The sequence below is a fragment of the Podarcis filfolensis genome (assembly GCF_964270895.1).
Source record: "Podarcis filfolensis genome assembly, chromosome: 16".
Lineage (NCBI taxonomy): Eukaryota > Metazoa > Chordata > Lepidosauria > Squamata > Lacertidae > Podarcis > Podarcis filfolensis.
The window spans coordinates 8,003,825-8,025,829 of record NC_139620.1 but is presented as its reverse complement, the minus strand read 5'-3'; the positions used below and the strand labels follow the sequence as shown (position 1 = coordinate 8,025,829).

Sequence of the window (22,005 nt, the reverse complement as noted above, 5' to 3'; positions counted from 1 at the left end):
ACCACTGTACCTTTTCAAAGCATGGCAACAGGCAAAGGCTTACAGCAAGACTCACTGCCCGGTCACCCCCATCCTCATATTTTCAGAATACAGTACCCTCTGCCTGCTTCCTACAAAACCAGTTGTACCAGTTCCTTTAAGAGCGATAAATGAGTGTGTGGCCTTGCCAAGGAGATCTGCTTGGACGTCTCATTTTCACACAAGGGGCCACCTTCCCTTCTGAATGACCTGCCAGTGGTTGGTGGGGCTGGAAGCAGAAATAATGAATATATGCGTGCAACTTTTCTATTGCTGGGAACTGTAGTTTGCCAAAGGGTCTCCAAACAGCTTTCAGCACCCTGAACAAACTACAGTGGTACCTCTGGCTAAGAACTTAATTCGTTCTGGAGGTCTGTTCTTAACCTGAAACTGTTTTTAACCTGAGGTACCACTTTAGCTAATGGGGCCTCCTGCTGCCGCCACACGATTTCTGTTCTCATCTGAAGCAAAGTTCTTAACCCGAGGTACTATTTCTGGGTTAGCAGAGTCTGTAACCTGAAGTGTCTGTAACCTGAAGCATCTGTAACCTGAGGTACCACTGTACAATGCTACCCTGTTACCTAGTCCCTGTTCTCCGCCCTTGTTAACACACAGACCTCTCACTCTCCCTAGCTAGCAACGTTCCTCAGATTCTACCATACTTTCTCTCTGGGCTTTCACATATAGGACAGGGTGTGTGTGGAATGAAAGGATACCGGTTTGCACGCGAGTCGATTTGCTAACATGTACGTACTGGTGCCAATTTTAAAATGATTACTGTAATTTAAACAGGAATCCGGGATGTGTCAGCCTCGTGGAGAAGACGGTGACTGGGTGATGAGGGTGCCTGTTCAGTCTGCTGCACGGGTGTTAGGTTACCTGTAGACGGGCGATTTCATCACTTCTCCCTTTTGGAGTTCCTTATCCTTAAGCTTGGACACGGGTGGCGCTGTGGGTTAAACCACAGAGCCTAGGGCTTGCCGATCAGAAAGTTGGCGGTTCGAATCCCCACGACGGGGTGAGCTCCCGTTGCTCGGTCCCTGCTCCTGCCAACCTAGCAGTTCGAAAGCACCTCAAAGTGCAAGTAGATAAATAGGTACCGCTCCGGTGGGAAGGTAAATGGCGTTTCCGTGCACTGCTTTGGTTCGCCAGAAGTGGCTTAGTCATGCTGGCCACATGACCCGGAAGCTGTATGCCGGCTCCCTCGGCCAGTAAAGCGAGATGAGCGCCACAACCCCAGAGTTGGCCACAACTGGACCTAATGGTCAGGGGTCCCTTTACCTTTACTATCCTTAAGCCAGATCAGATACGGCCGTTCAAAAGGAGCTGGAGTGGACCAAAGCGGCCCTCCATCTTCTCTGCCTGGCCCTCGGAATTCTCCCCAGCCACACCCACTTTCTCCAGGCCACACCCCCTCACTGCCCTTGCTAGACACGCTCCTTGAGTGTTTTTGCCTGGCAGGAACGTGTCTTTGCTCTCTGGTAATGTTTCTATACTTCTCCGATTGGGGGAAATAAGTGTGTGTGTGTGAGCTAGCTTACTGTACAAAAATAAAGTTGACTATTTTCGGACTATTTAAATAAATATTGTGATATGATGAATTTGCGATCAGGATTCGAACTATGAGCAACAGAAAGAATTATGGTTATGATATTAAAAAAGCGAAGATAGGGTGCCACAAATTAAAAAACACCGCGGAAAATGGGATGGAAAGTCAATAAAACTAAAGAAAAAAATATTATGTATTGGAGTTTTATGTGAAATTTGTAAAAATTTAATAAAATTGTTTTTGTTTTTTTTAATGTTGACACTTGTTGCTCCACACTGGTGTGTGGCCCCTAAAGCATTACCAAGAAGGGGAGGCGGTCCTCAATCTGATAAAGTTCCCCCCTCTTTGCGATACAGGACAGGGCACGTGACCAATCAAATCCACCAATCAAATCCACCAATCAAAATTGAGATGCTCTCGTGCACAGTGGTAGTGGGGATTGACTGGTAGGGCAGAAGGCAGGGAGCCTGGCAGTAGGTGGCGCCAGAGTCGATGACAGGCAGAGCCCACTAATCCTACTTTTGTCCCCATCCTCCTCCTCCCTGCTGAGGAGGAACCCTGAGACGAAGGAGGAGGAAGCAGTTGTAAGAAGGAAGGAAGGCAGCTGCAGACTTGGGGCGGGTCAAGGGTGATGGGGCAAGTACCCCCTTTCCCCCTAACGGGCCAGCCCCCTCACTGCATATTGTGCAATGCCTTCATTATCAGATCAAGGGGCGCTGGCTAAATTCCGCCCTGCAAAATTGCTGCTGCTTTGTTTATTTTGGCCCTCTGTGTTCCAGTTTTCATTTTCTCTGCAACAGCCTCCTGCCTCACCCCGCATTGCCAATTAAAAAGTAATGGATGGTATTTCTCTCCCCCCCCCTTTTTCTCTGGGGAAAAACACATTAGATCAAACGTAATTACCTCCTGTAAAATGCATGCATTGCAGCCCAGGCAAGGACCACACACCATGGCAAGAGCAGCCCTGCAAAATTGGCTCGGAACGACACAGAACCGTTTGGAAAGCATTCGCTTCCTCCCAAAACCGCCCAGAGGATTGTGAGCACATTTGAATGCATCTGAAACAGATGCGACCCGCAAGGAAAGGTTGCCGTGTGTTCCCGCTGAGGGTTGTAGCTAACAAGCCGCACCCTCTTCCAGGAAACTCCATTCCGTTCTCCCTCCTTGCTGCCCTGGTTTTTCTGCTCTCTTCCATTCCAGGTGAGCCAACATAGGAATCTCCCTGACACCAAGTCAGATCACTGGTACACCTGCACACAGACAGTGCTTTCTCCAGGAATTCAGACAGGGAGTCTCTCCCAACCCTTGCGGGAGATGGCACTGGGGATCGATCCTGCGACCTTCCGCATGCCAAGCAGCTGCTCTTGCACTGGGCCACGCCCCTTCCCCATATAATTTTGATGTATTTTTAATCCTTGTTGGAAGCCGCCCAGAGTGGCTGGGGAAACCCAGCCACATGGGCAGGGTACAAAAAATAAACTATTATTATTATTATTATTATTATTAGTATTATTATTATTATTACACCCTGCAGCCACGGAGCATGTTCTGCCCTCGTTGGACAGGGTTCCCTTCCACGTAAGGTTTTCTTTTCCCAGCCTAAATATGTGCTTTTGGGTAGTTCTGCAAACTTTGATATGGCCGGCCCTAACATTAGGTAGCGCAAGGGTCTGCTTCAGGCTGGATGTGGGTAGTTCTGCAGGCTGAAAGCTGCTGGTTGCTGCCTTCTGCAGCCCATTGGTTTGTTTTTTATATATGTTTTGCAATAAAAAATTTAAGGTCTGATAGATAGATAGCATCTTAAAAAGCAGAGACATCACCTTGCCAACAAAGGTCTGTATAGTTAAAGCTACGGTTTTCCCAGTAGTGATGTATGGAAGCGAGAGCTGGACCATAAAGAAGACTGATCGCCGAAGAATCAATGCTTTTGAATTATGGTGCTGGAGGAGACTCTTGAGAGTCCCATGGACTGCACGAAGATCAAACGTATCCATTCTTAAGGAAATCAGCCCTGCGTGCTCACTGGAAGGACAGATCCTGAAGCTGAGGCTCCAATACTTTGGCCATCTCATGAGAAGAGAAGACTCCCTGGAAAAGACCCTGATGTTGGGAAAGATGGAGGGCACAAGAAGAAGGGGACGACAGAGGACGAGATGGTTGGACAGTGTTCTGGAAGCTACAAACATGAGTTTGACCAAACTGCGGGAGGCAGTGGAAGACAGGAGTGCCTGGCGTGCTCTGGTCCAGGGGGTCACGAAGAGTCAGACACGACTAAACGACTAAACAACAGCAAAGATAGATGGATGATAGATGATAGATAGATAGATAGATAGATAGATGATAGATAGATAGATAGATAGATAGATAGATAGATAGATAGAGTGATACCTCGGGTTACATACGCTTCAGGTTACAGACTCCACTAACCCAGAAATAGTGCTTCAGGTTAAGAACTTTGCTTCAGAATAAGAACAGAAATTGTGCTGTGGCAGCGCGGCGGCAGCAGGAGGCCCCATTAGCTAAAGTGGTGCTTCAGGTTAAGAACAGTTTCATGTTAAGAACGGACCTCCGGAACGAATTAAGTACTTAACCCGAAGTACCACTGTAGTTCATAAATGCACCAACCAAGCACGTACATCGATATATAAGCCACATGTCTGAAACCCCACAAAAAGTCCTGAAACCATTTTGTCCCTCCCGAATTGACCTCAAACATTTCTCTGCAAGGTCGAAGCAAAATGGAAAAGCCTCCCCATTGTCTCCTCCTTCACAAATCCTGTCTTAAGGGTATGTCTGTGTATGAATAGGGTGAGCCTGTGACCTGGCTCAGGAACTATTTGTCATTGCAAAAGACTGGCCAGGCTCTCCAGGGTATCCAATCAGGTGACCATTGACAGGTCTGCCTGACAGGACATAAACAACGCACTCAGATTTCTGTTGTAGACCGCCCTTTCTGTGATGTAGGGATGATGTATCTGGGGGGTGGTCTTGAGTTACACCCCTTCTGTGATGTATGTATGATGTTTCTGGGGGTGGTCTTGGACTCCAGGGCGGGCAATTTAAAATGTCTATATAAGGGTGGGCACACCTTTGTTCGGGGTCCTCCTCCTTTCCTGCGTGTGAGGGGAGCACCCTGTTGCAACAGTTCAATAAAGATCAGACTTACTAGCTGCTTTGCTTCTCAATATTCTCTGGTTGGCCTCTGTTATTTTCTCCGACTGATGGAGAACCTACAAAGGACTCTATCAGGGCTCTTGTGTCCCCCACGAGGGAATAAGGGCAGATTTTTGTTTATGACAGTTTAAATCATTCGTCGGTGAATTCACCCCATCCCAGATGCTGGGTCTCCTTCCTTTCACCTGGAACAGAGCCCAGCTCCTCGGCTGAACAAACACCGGCCTTGAGTCCACATCAACCTGCTATGGCAATGAATAGGAAACATGAGCATGCATGAATGAGATCATGCCTCTGAGGGCTTCTCTGTTCTCTGTTCGCTCCAGGTGCAACAGGAAACCTTTGATTACAAAAGGAAGTGTTCTCTAGCCAGGACTGGAGAGACCCTGAGTCCCTCCAGGCATTGTGGGAACCTGACTCTGCCCCAGTCCTAGCTAAGGATGGGTTGAAATGTTTCCCATTTCAGTTTCTCAACTCCCCAGGGTTATCTTCTGTTCTCCACATTACCACACCAGTTATGTACTGAAGTTCTCACCCTGGGCCAGCAGGGGGATACTGTAGATAGTTATGCAAATGAAGGATCAAAAGTGACGTTCAGTGTTTGGATAGTTTTAGAAAGTTGCTGCAGTAACGTTGTTCTGGAGCTCTATATAAGCAGGCTGGCTGAACCCTTCAGTTCAGTTCTGTCCTGGCCTCTGAATAAACAAGAGCTGTTTGAAGAATCGCTGTGTCATCTGATATGTTCACCCACAACTTAACAACAGCGGCTCGTGGTTTTGCCTTAAAATGGGGTGTGTATGCTACCTTGATCATCTCGGAGGTAAGGTGGAATATAAATGTAAAAATAAATAAATTGGCTTTTGTACTGCTTAGAAGCCTATCTTGGCCTTTGCAGGATAAATAAATACACATTATTATTCGTAGCTCGGCCCCTCTCAGAAAACCCTTGGTTCACTTACTTTGGAGTAAGCCCTGTGGAACCCACTGGGACTTACTGCAGTCTTAAACGCAGATCTGAGTTTTGTCTCTAAGGAAAGGGCACTGAGATTGTAGCTCAGCTGGGTTTTCATTGGGCATTGCCACCTAGTGGCAGAAGGAAGCATTACACTTCCTGTCTGCCTCTGCAGAACTTCCTGCCTGCCTGATCTACAGAGACTGGTCTCCTTATCTAGAAAAGACTTTGAAGCGTCTTGTGGGGCTCCCTGTCAACTCTTTCATTTTAAAGTTGGCAATTTGTGGGTGTGCTTGCCAATATCAAATCTGAGTGTTGGCCTATAGACAACACAGCTCAGCAGTGGCTTTCAAGGGCTTTAAACAGGACTCTCTCCTTACCTGGAGATCCTGGGGGAAACCTTCTGCATCTAAAACTTGGGTGGGGAATCTGCGGCCCTCCAGGTGTTGCTGGATCCCAACTCCCACCATCCCTGCTAGCATGGCCAATGGTCAAGGATGATGGGAGCTGTAGTCCAGCAACATCTGGAGGGCACCAGCTTCCTCCATTTCTGGTTATCCCAACCAATCAGGGTCCACATATTAAATGCCACTTAAAGGTAAAGGGACCCCTGACCATGAGGTCCAGTTGTGGCCGACTCTGGGGTGGCAGTGCTCATCTCGCTTTACTGGCCAAGGGAGCCGGCGTACAGCTTCTGGGTCATGTGGCCAGCATGACTAAGCCGCTTCTGGTGAACCAAAGCAGCGCACGGAAACACCGTTTACCTTCCCGCTTGAGCTGTACCTATTTATCTACTTGCACTTTGATGTGCTTTCGAACTGCTAGGTTGGCAGGAGCAGGGACCGAGCAATGGGAGCTCACCCCGTTGCGGGGATTCGAACCGCTGACCTTCTGATCGGCAAGTCCCAGACTCTGTGGTTTAACCCACAGCGCCACCCGCGTCCCATAATTAAGCTGTTGGGTATGGTATATAAAGAGCAGCACCTAGCTCTCTCAGTACCCTGGTGGATGGGTCATGCTTACTGATATATTGTAATTTAGTGTAAAAGGAGTTTTTGTTTTTGTTATTAAAAACCTAGCAAAAGTTACTTTTGCATTTCTTGGAATGTGTGGTCTCCTCAGCACGCCTTCTGCAGTGCAACTAGTCTGCAAAAGAACCAACATCTTTGGTTATGGGCCCAGCTGCTGAGTGGATGACTGTACATTTTTGGACTTTAAGAAAGGTTTGAAAGCTCCTTCTCCTGTTGGTGTGGTTCTGTGGGTCTGGAAGAGTTCTAGAATGGTTGACTGGGTTCCAGAACTGAGAACGCTCTGATGTTCCCACAGCTGACAGATGAGAACTACAGCTTATGGTCGTTTCGGGTGGAGGCACTTTTGACCTCTCGGGAAGTTTGGACCTATGTAACCGATGACCCTGTGACTATTGCTTGGTCGAAAGGAGATGCAAAAGCCAGGGCGATAATTAATTTGGCTCTTGGCGACCAGCAAGTAGTATACATAAGGAATAAGAAAACTGCCAAAGAAATGTGGGACAGTCTTGCAGCAGGTCAAGGGTGATGGGATTTGGAGTCCAATTACATCTGGAGGGCCACAAGTTGTAGCCTCCGGACTGATCCTGCCTGCCTTCTCCAAAGGTTCCATGTGGCTACAAACAACCAACCCTCAGGACTAAATGGCTGAACCAGTTTCTGGAGGTCGAGACCTTTATTTAAAGTTACCACATGGGCTCTGGGTGATGCAGGGCACCGACTGCTGGAGATTTAACCCACCCTCTCCCTTATTTTGAATCCTGCTGGAAGAAATCGTTGTAGGTCATGCAGAGGGCCGTCAGGAAGCCCGTGTACTCCTTGAAGTCAATCTCATCATCCTTGTTCTTGTCCAGGGTCCCCATCAGCTTGTCAATTCCGCCTGCCTTCATCTTCTGCGAGGGAAAGGGGGGCAAAGGAAAGAGAGGGGGAGAGATTGGGGTACATGTCTGATTATGGGGGGCACTGAACCCCCCTCACAAATTTAACTCTCTTTCAAAACTTAAGGGTTGCATCCAACCGAGGCCGTATTCACGTGATACATTTAAAGCTCTCCAATACTTTAAATGGGACGCGGGTGGCGCTGTGGGTTAAACCACAGAGCCTAGGGCTTGCCGATCAGAAGGTCGGCGGTTCGAATCCCCGCGACGGGGTGAGCTCCCGTTGCTCGGTCCCTGCTCCTGCCAACCTAGCAGTTCGAAAGCACGTCAAAGTGCAAGTAGATAAATAGGTACCACTCCGGCGGGAAGGTTAACGGTGTTTCCGTGCGCTGCTCTGGTTTGCCAGAAGCGGCTTAGTCCTGCTGGCCACATGACCCGGAAGCTGTACGCCGGCTCCCTCGGCCAGTAAAGCGAGATGAGCGCCGCAACCCCAGAGTCGGTCACGACTGGACCTAATGGTCAGGGGTCCCTTTACCTTTAATACTTTAAATAGTCATGACTTCCCCCAAAGATTTAAGGGTGCTGAGAGTTGTTAATAGACGTCGGCCATTTCCCGCTACAGAGCGACAGTTCCCAGAGTTCCTGGGAAGCAGGACTGGTTGTTAAACCACTCTGGAAGTTGTAGGGAATTGGGGACTTGTTATGTACTGAGTTGAATAGGATCCAAAAGGCAGCAGTCTGATTGGTCCTAGAACAATAGGATCCAGAAGGCAGCAGTCTGATTGGTCCTAGAACAATAGGATTCAGAATGCAGCAGTCTGATTGGTCCTAGAACAATGCAGCAGTATGATTGGTTGGCAGGAACCACCCAATCATGCTCCAGATAGAAGTGAATCCACAACCTGATTGGCTTACAGTAGAATTCCGGAATTAGCCAATCATGTGCAGCCCATTGTGTAAATAATGTATATAAAGCACATACCTTGAGGGGACTTTCATTCATTCCTCCTCACCACTATGAGCTGAATAAAGAGCATGAAATCACTTTGCGACTCTGAGTATATTTCAGGATTCCTAACAACTCTTGGCACCTTTAACAAACCGCAGCTCCCAGAATTATTTGGGGGAAGCCAAGACTGTTTAAAGAAGTATCATAGTGCTTTAAATATATGGTGTGAATAGGGGCTGAGCTGTACTCAGATCCATTGCCATTCACTGAAATATATTACATCATGCTCATTCATTTTAATGGGTTTACTTTAAGACTGAGATGGGATATTGCCCTGAAAGAAGGAAGGAAGGAAGGAAGGAAGGAAGGAGGCAGCAAAAGAAAAGTCAGTCACCTGGAAGGAAACTAAGGCATAAAGTGAATAAGGGAAAGATGGGGAAAGGAAGGAAAGACTTATCCAAACTCCCCACTGTTTATCCCATGCGCAAGCCCCACATTTTGACTTGCTGCACCTCCCTGTCCCCTCCAAGGATGTGTATCAGGATCAGCCCCCTCGCCACTGACTGTCTGTGGCTCTCCAGGGTTTCAGACTGGGAGTCTTCCCCAGTTCTACCAGGAGATGTCAGGACTCGAACCCGGGACCTTCTGCATGCAAGGCAGATGCTCTGCCACTCAGCCGTGGTCCTGATGGAAGATGCACATCTTGAAGGTGGAACACTGGTTTCCCCAATATCGCGTTGTGTTTGGGGGCCACTATTTCCCCCCCCGATCCGCTGGGGCACTGACCTCTCCAAGTGCCAACTCCTTCTTCACCAGCTCCTTCAGCTCTCCCTTGCTCAGAGTAAACTTATCCCCTTCTTTCCCTGAATATTTGTGGAAGGTGTACACAAGCGTCGCCAGGGCTTTCTCGAGGGGCGTCTCCATGTCCATCGGCCAGGCAAGATCTGAAAAGGAGAAAGCAGGGAAGTGAACTGTATGGCGGGATTTGTTCATTTGTTCATTAAATTTATATCCTGCCCTTCCTCCTGAAGGACCACATGGTTAAGAACATACGAAGAGCCTGATCCAGACCCTCCAAGTGTCCCTATTTTCCAGGGATGGTCCTGGATTTACAGAAGCTATCCCTGTTTCTAATTTGATCCCCCAATGTCCTTTTCCCCCGTAAAGGTAAAGGGACCCCTGACCATTAGGTCCAGTCGTGGCCGACTCTGGGGTTGCGGCGCTCATCTCGCTTTATTGGCCGAGGGAGCCGGCGTACAGCTTCGCTATACAGCTATACGGCGTACAGCTATATCACCACAATATCTTTCTACGGTATCTTTTTACAGCCTCTGTCTATACTTCGCAGGTTTTATATTCCACCTACTGTGATTTTATTGTATCCTAAATTTGTTTCTATGTATGTTACGAATTTGTTCCAATCATTAATAAATTTTACGTTTTTTTGATGCCTGATTTTTTGTGTCATCCTTGCTAGTTCTATATATTCAAATAGCTTAGTTTGCCATTCTCTAACAGTTGGGATATTAGGGGTTTTCCAATTTTGCGCTAGCAATATCCTGGCAGCTGCCGTTGCGTATTGGAACATTGTTTGGTCTTCTTTCCTAATCTCCTCTCCGACCATTCCTAAGAGAAAGGCTTCGGGTTTTTTAGGGAAAGTATATTTCAGGATTTTTTTTAATTCATCATAGATAATTTCTTTATTTCAACCTGTGGGACAGCTCAGGCCATAAAGCCTTTGATTATACAGCATTCGCCCTGGGTGAGAGCTTGGGAAGCTCAACCTGCAAAGCAGAAAATATACATAAAAAGAGATCTTGCAAGCAAACGCACATTAGAAGCAGCAGCGAATAACTCTGCAATTAAGGAGGGTGGAAACAAGTTGATAAGGGCTCCATTAGCACAGGTAGGGATTTCCCTGGGAACGGCTGGCCAGCCCTGGGCGAACACACCCGGCACCAGCGTGTTCTCGACGCTTCCCACTCCCTGCACTTTAGATTTGCAGCTCGTAGCATTCAAGTTGGCAGGCGAGGCAGCCCTGATCATATGATGTAAAGGTAAAGGGACCCCTGACCATTAGGTCCAGTCGTGGCCAACTCTGGGGTTGCGGCGCTCATCTCGCTTTATTGGCCGAGGGAGCCGGCGTACAGCTTCCAGGTCATGTGGCCAGCATCACTAAGCCGCTTCTGGAGAACCAGAGCAGTGCACGGAAATGCCGTTTACCTTCCCGCTAGAGCTGTACCTATTTATCTACTTGTAGGGGTGTGCTTTCGAACTGCTAGGTTGGCAGGAGCAGGGACCGAGCCATGGGAGCTCACCCCATCGCGGAGATTCAAACCTCCGACCTTCTGATCGGCAAGTCCTAGGCTCAGTGGTTTAACCCACAGCGCCACCCGCGTCCCTTCCAATCATATGATGTACTCCGTTGTATATGCCAGGGGTGGGGAACCTGCGGCCCGCGGGTCACATGTGACCCACCAGGCCTCTCTATCTGGCCCACAAGACTCTCCCAAGACCACGCCCCTCATTGGGCCCTTATGTTTCGCACCTTGAGTACTTTTGATCGCTTGGAATGTGCCCTTAAACTCTGCCCATGCTTTTTCCTTGTCTGGATGGAGAACAGAGAGGGGTGTGTGAGAGTTTGTGTGTGTGTGGAAGCTAGCCGACTGTACAGTGACAAATTTTTACATTTTGTTGGACGCAGAGGAATGGTGGGAGGCATCGACTGGAGGACCCCCAAGGGAAGGAGGTTCAGAGCCTGGAGATGGGTAGTGGGATGACAGTGCAAGTGGTCAGAGGGAGAAGAGGGTGAAAACTGGGAGGAGGAGGTGTCGGAAGCTGAAGAGGTAACAGGGTTTAGTGAGCGGGGAGAATCTGTGTCAGAGAGGAGTCCAGAAGCAGAGGCAGAAGCAGAAGCAGAAACTGGATGTCAGGAGTGTGTGCAGGAGCCAAGCCCTGTGACCGGTAGGGCTTCGCAGGACTGGGGCTTTCCTAAGTTTGTTCTGAAGAGGCAAGGCACAGCCACACAGGTGAGGCCGATTGGTAACTCACAGCACCAGGCGGCAAGAGCCGGGAAGGGATATAAGGTCAGCATCTCCCTTTGGCTCCTTGCCACAGCAGCACGCTTCCTGCCTTGCTGCGTTTGGCTCCTTGTCTCATGACCCTCAGACCCGTGGCTTCTTGACTCCTGGGTCTCTGACCCTTGGCTTCCTGACTCCTGGCTCCCTGACTCTCCTTCCTGCTCCCACCCCACCGTCTAGCCCCCAGTCCCGACATCCTCCACCAGGACTTTGACCGCCCGTAAACCAGACCGTGACACTGGAGAGTAGGAAGGCCAAGAGGCAGAGATGAGTCAGGCTGGCCTCCCTCTCCTGCTGCAACAAACTCTCCTCTTCTATGGTCTCCCAGAGCCAGAAGAGGCATGAAAAGAGGGGAGAAGAAGTTAGCTTTGCACAGGCACAGTCTCAGATTGCTTGGGGGAAACTGGAGAAAGGAGGAGGTTTAGGGCAGCTGTGGGAAGGAGGGGGCCTTCAGTCTCTGCAACTGCCTACCAAAGAAGAATTGCTGTGCTTACTAGGCCTGGTACTCTTTAGCAGATCCGGTTTCGAATAAAGAGTTACCTTCACTTACTCTGTGTGATTTATTGCTAGCTCGCCCTTGTCACATCTGTTGCCCCGCCCACCACTGGCCTGTGGCCCCCAAAATGTTTCCCAGAAGGGAATGTGGCTCTTGGGCCATATCCTTGAACTCTGATAACACCACTGGCTTCCCTGGATGGAGAATAGGGAGAGGGATTTGTGAATGAGGAGAGAAACTAGCTTACTGCCCAAAGTGAAAATTTACACCCATCACTCCGCCCACTTTTGACACCCACCCACCACTGGCATGTGGCCCCTGGGAGGTTTCTCAAAAGGGAAGGTGGCCCTTAGGCTGAAATAGGATCCCCAAGCCTTTTAAGTGAATAGTGAACTTGCTCTCTGAACCCGGATCCTTATGCAGCCAGAATGGCATCCCTCAGTAATGAGGCGGATATATCAGCAAGCTTGGAGGGAGAGAGAAAGGAACCGAGCAGAGCCAAATAAGGGCTGAGCATGCCCAATGGCTGCAGAATGTTGGGGCTGGCTGTAGCGGAATGGAGTTGTTTGGAAAGGGTGTGGCTGGCAGCCTGAACAGAAGCACTTTCCCCTGAAGCATTTATTGCAGTAGATATATATATGCATTCACCTCTCTATGGATTAGCCTCTCCCCTCTCCAGCAGTTTCCTCCATTCATTAACCTTTACAACAAATTAACTAATAGCTTCTGGAAATCTCGGCGGATCCAAAGGGCAGATTTCCTTCGCTAATCACCTCAAAACTGTGGACGGTGCCGCTTTTGGGAGCCACCCACACGCATGAGGGAGAGAGCAGCGGACCCCAAGGGAACCCCAATGTTTACGGAAATTACAAATAAATGAATGAACATGTTTGGGGGAAATAGAACCGATGGGGAAGGGATGCTGAAACACCTGAGTCAGTGCTGATCATACTCAACTTAACCCAAGGTAATACTGTAATGATAATGATAATGATAATAATAATAATAATAATAATAATAATAATAATAATAATTTATTATTTATACCCCGCCCATTTGGCTGGAGTTCCCCAGCCACTCTGGGCGGCTTCCCACACAATATTAAAATACAATAACCTATTAAACATTAAAAGCTTCCCTAAACAGGGTTGCCTTCAGATGCCTTCTAAAAGTCTGGTAGTTGTTTTTCTCTTTGACATCTGGTGGGAGGGTGTTCCACAGGGCAGGCGTCACTACCGAGAAGGCCGTCTGCCTGGTTCCCTGTAACTTGGCTTCTCACAGCAAGGGAACCACCAGAAGGCCCTCGGCGCTGGACCTCAGTGCCTGGGTAGAACAATGGGGGTGGAGACGCTCCTTCAGGTACACTGGGCCGAGGCCAGTATGTTCTTCATAAGCAGATGCTTGTGAAATATTTGCTGGGGTGCTTTGTCCCTAAACTACACCCCACCTGCCGGTTTGGTGGGCCACAGATTCTACAGCTCTAAGCATCGGCACATGATGCTCGGCGCATCAGCTGGCAAAGTTTCCCACCTGTTCCCACGGCCTCCCTGGCATCGATCTCCGCTGCCAAGCCTTTGCTTCATCAGCCAAGAGGAACAACGAATCACATAAACTCTAAAACAAACACAGTGTTGAAACGGCTGCTTTGTGGTTAACCAGGCATTGAAGCCACCAGAGGGCCGAACCCACCGGTGACTCAGGCAGCTTGAATTCAAATCCAGTTAGCTGTGACCAAGGTGGGGCTGGGATCCTGTTCAAGGTGATGCAACCGTCTGCATGAGCTCATGCTAGCAAATAGATCCGAGAATGGTGTGTTAAAGATTAAGGTTGCCAGCATCCAGACTCGGTGTGTGTGTGTGTGGTGTTCCTGTGCCTTTTAAGGCAGGGGGTGCCAACCTTTTGGGGCCTATTTTAATTTTTAATTATTACTTTATTCGAAGAATAACAAATAGAAATATCCGTTATCTCCCACAAACTTGGAAAGTAAGCTGGAGTCCATGTAGATATTTTGATTAGTGACAGTGTTTTCCTTCTGTGACTTGTACCCCCAGGTGTGTTTTATAAGTTGGTCTCCGACCGTAATAAATTATCTATCTATCTATTTATCTATCTAGTGACGGTGCACATTTGGATTCTGGAAAGAGTGATGTGAGTGACACCAATTCTGGTCACTACTTCCCCCTCCCAACATTTCTCAGATGAAAATAGGATGTCCTATTCTGTTGTTGCTTTTGCTGTTGCTGTTGTTGCTGCTGTTGTTGTTTATACCTTGCCTATCTGTCTGGGTTGCGCCAACCACTGTGGGCAGCTTCCAACATATATAAAAACATAATAAAACATCAAACTTAAAAAAAAAAAAACTTCCCTGTACAGAGCTGCCTTCAGATGTCTTCTAAAGGTTGTATAGTTACCATATTTTTCGCTCTATAAGACGTACCAGACCACAAGACACACCTAGTTTTTGGAGGAGGAAAACAAGAAAAAAAATATTTTGAATCTCAGAAGCCAGAACAGCAAGAGGGATCACTGCACAGTGAAAGCAGCAATCCCTCTTGCTGTTCTGGCTTCTGGGATAGCTGCGCAGCTTGCATTCGCTCCATAAGACGCACACACATTTCCCCTTACTTTTTAGGAGGAAAAAAGTGAGTCTTATGGAGCAAAAAATACGGTACTTATCTCCTTGGCTCGCATAACTCCATACCCTCCTACATTTCTCCGATGAAAATAGGGACGTCCTAAGGAAAAGTGGGACATTCTGGGATCGAATCAGAAACCGGGGCGGCTTCTGCAATTCCGGGACTGTGGACCCTGGGAAATAGGGACACTTGGTCTAGCATACCGTGAGACAGGAAGAGAGAAAGTGCCCACAAAATGCACCCTTCACAGTTCCCAAAAGTAGGACTCAGCTGAATTAATCTTGAGTTCCCTAAGAAGCCTGAAGATCTGAAGGAGGAAGTGGAAGTGAAAGAGGAAACTTCCTCCTTTAGATTTCTAGAGACTTTCTGAGGGAAGAAAAGAATGGGAACTTCCCTCGCTGCCTCACGACCAAGGGAGGGGCTGAAAGGTATTATGGAGACCCTTGTTGTAAGAGTTACTGGGATTTTCACCCCGTATGGCATCACTCATCACCAAGCTGACAGGCCTGTGGGTGATACAGCTGTATTTGAAGCTAAAAACATGCCGGAGAAGGTATATGCCTACTGTATGGAAGTTAACTGGACAACAAAAACAGAATTTACGCGCTCTCATGGTAGCCAAGAGGCTGATGTTGATGAACTAGAAGACAATATATCCTTTAATCAGTGGATCGATCATATGATAACACTTGCAACCTATGAACAGATGGCTTACAGATGTAGACTGCTTGGATAAACACAGCAATATCTGGAACGAATGTATAGAAAATGCAGTAGGCTGTTAATATTTCTACAGTGGTACCTCGGGTTACATACGCTTCAGGTTACATACGCTTCAGGTTACAGACTCCACTAACCCAGAAATAGTGCTTCAGGTTAAGATCTTTGCTTCAGGATAAGAACAGAAATCGGGCTCCGGCGGTGTGGCGGCAGCAGGAGGCCCCATTAGCTAAAGTGGTTCTTCAGGTTAAGAACAGTTTCAGGTTAAGTACGGACCTCCAGAACGAATTAAGTACTTAACCCGAGGTACCACTGTATTAGTATTGGGATAATAATCTCAATTTTTTTGTCTATATTCATGTAATACTTTCCCCTCCCCTTTACACAGTTCTGTGTTTTGATTCCCCCCTTCTTTTTGTATCACTTTACTGCTTTATATTTGAATGTAAATTTGAATTTATGTTTCAATAAAATATCAATTAATAAATGATGCAGGAGAACAGTGCGCCAGAGCATGGACAGCGTTACTGTACAGTCCAGAAATGTCACCTACAAACACTTCTCACTTCCCCCATTACTTTATCTGCCCGCGGACTGTCTCGCCAGGGTGGTGCATGCTCTGGTTATCTCCCGCTTGGACTACTGCAATGCGCTCTACGTGGGGCTACCTTTGAAGGTGACCCGGAAACTACAACTAATCCAAAATGCTGCAGCTAGACTGGTGACTGGGAGCGGCCGCCGAGACCACATAACACCGGTCTTGAAAGACCTACATTGGCTCCCAGTACGTTTCCGAGCACAATTCAAAGTGTTGGTGCTGACCTTTAAAGCCCTAAACGGCCTCGGCCCAGTATACCTGAAGGAGCGTCTCCACCCCCATCGTTCAGCCTGGACACTGAGGTCCAGCTCCAAGGGCCTTCTGGCGGTTCCCTCATTGCGAGAAGTGAGGTTACAGGGACCCAGACAGAGGGCCTTCTTGGTAGTGGCGCCCACCCTGTGGAACACCCTCCCTTCAGATGTGAAGGAAATAAGCAGCTATCCTATCTTTAAAAGACATCTGTTTAGGGAAGTTTTTAATATTTAATGCTGTACTGTTTTTAACACTTGATTGGGAGCCGCCCAGAGTGGCTGGGGAAACTCAGCCAGATGGGCGGGGTATAAATAATAAATAATTATTATTATTATTATTATTATTATTATTATTATTATTATTATTATTATCTCTGTGTCAGGCAAAAGCTTTTGCCTGTTCACATGTTAATTCTGCTCTTCAGGGACAGAATTTCTTTTCTTTTCTTCAGAAATTCTTCAGAGGCAGAAAGATAATTTGGCAACAGCGGCCCTGGAATCTCCAAGCAACCCCAGACGAGTTAGTGAGCTCTTTCTAAAAGGTCAAGAAACAGGAGCCCAGTTTCCTTCTCGATTGTCTCTCCCAAAACCCGAATACGAATGAAGGATCTGGATTGATTTAGCTGGACTCTGACTCACAAAGAGATGTTGTAATGTGGAAAAGGCGTTGGCTGGCCTAGAGATTTCAGGCTGGGGATTTGCCAGCTTCTGATAGCCACGGGCAAAATCCAGAGCTACATTTTAACATGCAGGGTTGTGTGGGTGTGAGGCCTCCGAGCAGCTCATGTGACTTGCACATCTGGAATCTGTGTGGACATCTGGAGAGAAAAAGCATCCTCTTCTTCCAGGAAGGGCTTGACCCCAGCCAGAAATAAGGGGAGAAGGCTGTGACTCCCTGGCAGAGTACCTGCTTTGAGTGCAGAAGGCTCCCAGTTTGATCCCTGCCATCTCCAGTTAGGGCTGGGAAAAGAGGGCTGGTTGGCTGGGGGCAGTGCCAGATTTACGTATGAGCTATACAAGCTATAGCTTAGGGCCCCAGAGTGGGGCCCCCAAAAAAATTTAAAGGGAAAAAAACCTGGATGTACATTTCCAAAATATAAGATATAAAATAAAACCTACATTCAGCAACCGTGTTTTGTGTTGTGTAGGCTCCTATGATGTAAGTCATGGGCCCCGCCTGCTAGCCTGCTCCCTAAAATATCACTGGTTTGCTCATTTCTGTATCAATTACTTTGATAAAATACATATTTTGTTATGTGCAAATGGCTTTAGATACCTATTAGGTCCATAAATTACCGTATAGCATATATTCAGCACAAAAAACAGCGGCAATTTGTTGTTGACAAAGGACAGCTGGACATATAAAGGGCCCCATTACCTTCAGTAGCTTAGGGCCTCATCAAACCTAAATCAAACCTAAATTTCCCAGGGTGATGGGGAACTGTTAGTGAGCCCTCTTTGTGTTCGCTCCGCCAACCAGCTGCAAATCCACCTAACAGCTGCCTTGTCCAGCCCACATTTGACCAGCTTCTCCACAAGACTATCATGGGGGGCTTTGTCAAAAGCCCTACTGAAATCAAGATACGATAATGTCCACAGCATTCCCCTGATCCACCAAGCTTGTAACTCTTATCAAAAATGGGATCCATCTGGCATGACTTGTTTTTGAGAAAACCATGCTGAAGCCAGCGCAACCGAACCGGCCGTGATCCCCTAAATTTGCCTACTGCCTGGCCAGTATAGTGCCTGGCTCCAATCAAGTCTTGGTTGCGAGTTACTGCTATATTGCCTTTCTGGATCAAACCAAGGATTTGCCCAGCATCCTGTTTCCAACAGAGGACATCCCGGAAGCCCCTAAAGCGAGGCCTGAAGGCAGCAGCCCTTCTTCCCTGTCCATCCCCCAGAAGCAGGCATTCTGTGGTAGACTGCCCTTGCACAAGGAGGCTCCGTTCAAGCTAGCATAACTAAAAGAGCCGCTGGGGGAAGGAGTTTGGGGAAGGCTGAGGCAGCGGCGGAAACAATCTAGAAAGCATCACAGAGAGGAAAAGCAAGCCAGTTGATAAGTACAGATGGATGTGAAATTAAGGCTGCATAGCCGTTTAAAAGGAGCTAAAAGCAACTCACCGGATGAGAATGTGGACGGCAAGCTTGAGCAGTGAAGCAGGGAATTGGGTGTGGTATAGCATCTCCCTCTTATGCAGTTTCATGGGGGGTCCCCAGAGATTGAAGCTGGTAAAAGCAGGAACATGATCTCGTTGCCAGGATATGTCCTGAGGGACTGCTGGCATCCAGCCATCTTCTCCTCAGGTTGTGAACAACTCTTTTTCTTTTCTTTTTTCCCTTTCCCCGCTTTTAAATTAACTTTATTTACTGAGGCTTATTCATAGATCTTCAAAAATACATACCCATCGCAAAGTATATTTTTTACAATATACTAAGACAGCTACTAGGTCTAAAAAAAGAAGAAATTCAGAAAGAAGAAAAGGCAAGAAATGGAGAGACCAGGAAAAAAATAGAAAGGGAGAGAAAAGGGGAAAAGAAAGAAATAACTACAGAAAGATAGTTAAAGGTAAAGGGACCCCTGACCATTAGGTCCAGTCGTGGCCGACTCTGGGGTTGCGGCGCTCATCTCGCTTTATTGGCCGAAGGAGCCAGCGTACAGCTTCCGGGTCATGTGGCTAGCATGACTAAGCCGCTTCTGGCGAACCAGAGCAGTGCACAGAAACGCCGTTTACCTTCCCACCGGAGCGGTACCTATCTATCTACTTGCACTTGACGTGCTTTCGAACTGCTAGGTTGGCAGGAGCAGGGACCGAGCAACAGGAGCTCACCCCATCTCGGGGATTCGAACCGCCGACCTTCTGATCGGCAAGTCCTAGGCTCTATGGTTTAACCCACAGCGCCACCCGAGTCCCATTAACAACTCTTGCTTGAGCCTAAATTAGGATTCTCTTGGCCTTATCAATGTTCTGCCTGAAGGTGGCCAGTTTTTAATTTTAGGAGGGCTCCTGCACCTTTAATGCAGGGAGGGTTCAGTTTCCTTGACATGAAAGCAAGAGAGAGAGGCCAGTGGCATAAAAAGGAAAAAGCGGTGGTTTCACCCAGTGTTGCAGACCACAAAGAGAGAACTTCCGTGGTGTCTTAAACACAAGCTTGGTTTTTTTTTGGTGGTGTGCTACTTTGCAATCTGTGAGGGCTGAGTCACAATAAATTCTGTTTGCCTTTGAGGTGCCACGAATGGAGAACTACATGCTGCAATCGAGGGCCGCATTCCTTTCTGAGCAACATTTGGAGGGCCATAGGTCCCTCCCCCCAACCCCCCCCACAGCTAACTTACAGCTGGTTCTCAGCTTCTCTCTGCTCCGCCGATTTCCAAGCAGAGAGGGCGTTTATTCTTTGGGCGAAAGGCATAATTTGAAAGGCGTAATTATCTTGCAATGTTATTACCAACAGTTGAAAGAAAAATACACATTGGCAGCTGCAGCTGTGTGTTTGTGGGAAGGAGCAGGTTTTACGCTGCCTTGCCACCCCCCCAGGCACATGTTCACACTAGGGACTAGAAACTTCCTCCCACCTGAGCCTTCAGAGATTACACTTCCCAATAATCCCAGGGAGAAATTGTGAAGCACGACAAGTCTTGCATCCTGCATTATTATTATAATATGATTTCTTACATTCATGTAGCACCTTTTCATCCAAGGAGCTCCAGGTTCCCCCCCCCCTCCTCATTTTATCCTCACAACAACCCTGTGAGGTAAATTAGGCCCAAAGCCACCCAGAGAGCTTCATGGCTGAGTGGGGATTTGAACCCCTGTCTCCCAGGTCCTAGCCCATGCTGGCTCTCAATCACGCTCTCTTAAAAGCACATGTGGGGATTTGAACTCACAGCCTCTGGATCCCCAGCCACTGGCTCCCCCCCCCCCCCACGAGTAACAGGCCCAATGGTCTTCCCGGCTGGGACAGTTGCCCCTGGCAACATCAGTCTCCCTCCCTTCTGTTCAGCCAGGTGTGGCAAACAGGATGCAGGGGACAGGTGGGGAATCTGTTGCTAAGCAACAAGAGGCCAGGGACCGTTCAGTGGGATGATGGGACTAGGAGAGATGCTGGAGTTCTGGCCGTGTGTGTGTATATCTTTTTTTCTTCTGAAGTTCAACATGCCTGACTTCGTCCTTAAAACCAGCAGAGAATGGAGCTGGTTTTCAGCTGTTTTCTTGGAGGCCGAACAATAAACCTCTTTGTGTACAAAATACACAGAGAGAGATCAGGAGAGAGAGAGAGAGAAGTAAGGGGAGGTAAGGGAGAAAAACTGGCCCTTCGGCCTTTCAGGGTGTGGCAGGGTTGGGTTTGGAAAGGGACCCTGCAAAGGCAATAATTTTGAATCCTTTACAGTGGTACCTCGGGTTAAGAACTTAATTCGTTCCGGAGGTCCGTACTTAACCTGAAACTGTTCTTAACCTGAAGCACCACTTTAGCTAATGGGGACTCCTGCTGCTGGCGTGCCGTCGGAGCACGATTTCTGTTCTCATCCTGAAGCAAAGTTCTTAACCCTAGGTACTATTTTTAGGTTAGCGGAGTCTGTAACCTGAAGCGTATGTAACCTGAAGCATATGTAACCTGAGGTACCACTGTACTGGGAATTGAACGAGATCTACACCCAGTATAGGCCTGAACAGCCACTTTGTTCTACAGAACAGAGCTGTGCATTTAGTTCACTCCACACTTGCAAGGAATCCGTCATTCAGGGTGGCCAGGACCTAATCTCTGGAACTCCCTGTCCTGTGATATTAGGTAGGCGCCTTCGCTGTTTCTGACGCCTGTTTTAAAGACTGCGTTGCTTTCAGCAGGCCTAACCAGACGTGTAATTTGGACCGGTAATTATATTTTATAATGTTTGTTTTTTCAGAGCTGCTGATTTTGCTTATCTTTGGATCCATTTTGGGTTAGCTTCCTTTTACTGTTAGCTAAGTTCTGTTGCCAGTTCCAGCAGCCAAGCCCTTTTGATATTCTTACAGAGCCTCCATATCCAGGCACAGTCTATCTCGTTCCCTAGTTCTTAGGGGCATGTTCGCCACTGTGAGAACAGGATGTTGGACAATGATGGGCCATTGTTCTGTTCAAGAACTGGGCTTTTCTGATGTACTTAATTGTCTCCGCCAGTCCTTCTGGCACTCCGACAATCTCCCCAAGCCATATTGATAAGAATGACCAGAAACTGTTTTTATACGCAGCAACAGCCGCGAGGCTATTGCAGGCCCAGGTGTGGAAACAGCAACAATTGCCAACAGTAGAAGAGTGGCACTATAAGGTTATGGAGTATGCAGAAATAGCCAAACTAACACCAAAAATTCGACATCAGGGTGATGAAACATATCAAAAAGAATGGGGGAAATTTATGTTATGCATAGAGAAGGTGATGTGAAATAGGGAAACCAGTAGAACTGAAATAAACCTCATAATGGGAAAATACAAAGAAATTTATTGGACAATAGTATCAAAATGAATTAAAAACGTACCGTATTTTTCGCTCTATAAGACGCACCAGACCACAAGGCGCACCTAGTTTTTGGAGGAGGAAAACAAGAAAAAAAATATTCTGAATCTCAGAAGCCAGAACAGCAAGAGGGATCACTGCGCAGTGAAAGCAGCAATCCCTCTTGCTGTTCTGGCTTCTGGGAT

General features: G+C 47.7%; 1 protein-coding gene across 3 annotated transcripts; it reads right to left on the bottom strand.

Moving 5' to 3' along the window:
* Positions 1-7,378: 7,378 nt before the first annotated feature.
* On the bottom strand, positions 7,379-20,358 carry LOC310751909 (protein S100-A5-like). 3 transcript variants are annotated; one of them, XM_083591675.1, is made up of 3 exons: positions 20,216-20,358; positions 9,335-9,492; positions 7,379-7,614 (listed from the first exon to the last, which is right to left on the bottom strand). In XM_083591675.1, the coding sequence occupies exons 2-3, from the start codon at positions 9,476-9,478 to the stop codon at positions 7,471-7,473; spliced, it is 288 nt and encodes a 95-aa protein (XP_083447801.1). In that variant the 5' UTR covers positions 9,479-9,492; positions 20,216-20,358; the 3' UTR covers positions 7,379-7,470. The 3 variants fall into 3 exon arrangements, with proteins under 3 accessions (XP_083447801.1, XP_083447800.1, XP_083447802.1); XM_083591674.1 differs by lacking the exon at positions 20,216-20,358 and adding an exon at positions 18,454-18,658; XM_083591676.1 differs by lacking the exon at positions 20,216-20,358 and adding an exon at positions 13,814-13,929.
* Positions 20,359-22,005: the final 1,647 nt, after the last annotated feature.

Bases quoted from the DNA above. Each gene is read 5' to 3' on its own strand.
- LOC310751909 (XM_083591675.1), bottom strand. From the start codon at position 9,478: ATGGACATGGAGACGCCCCTCGAGAAAGCCCTGGCGACGCTTGTGTAC. The intron at 7,615-9,334 runs GTCAGTGCCCCA...TTTCCCTCGCAG, and splicing joins AGGAGTTGGCACTTGGAGAG to AAGATGAAGGCAGGCGGAAT.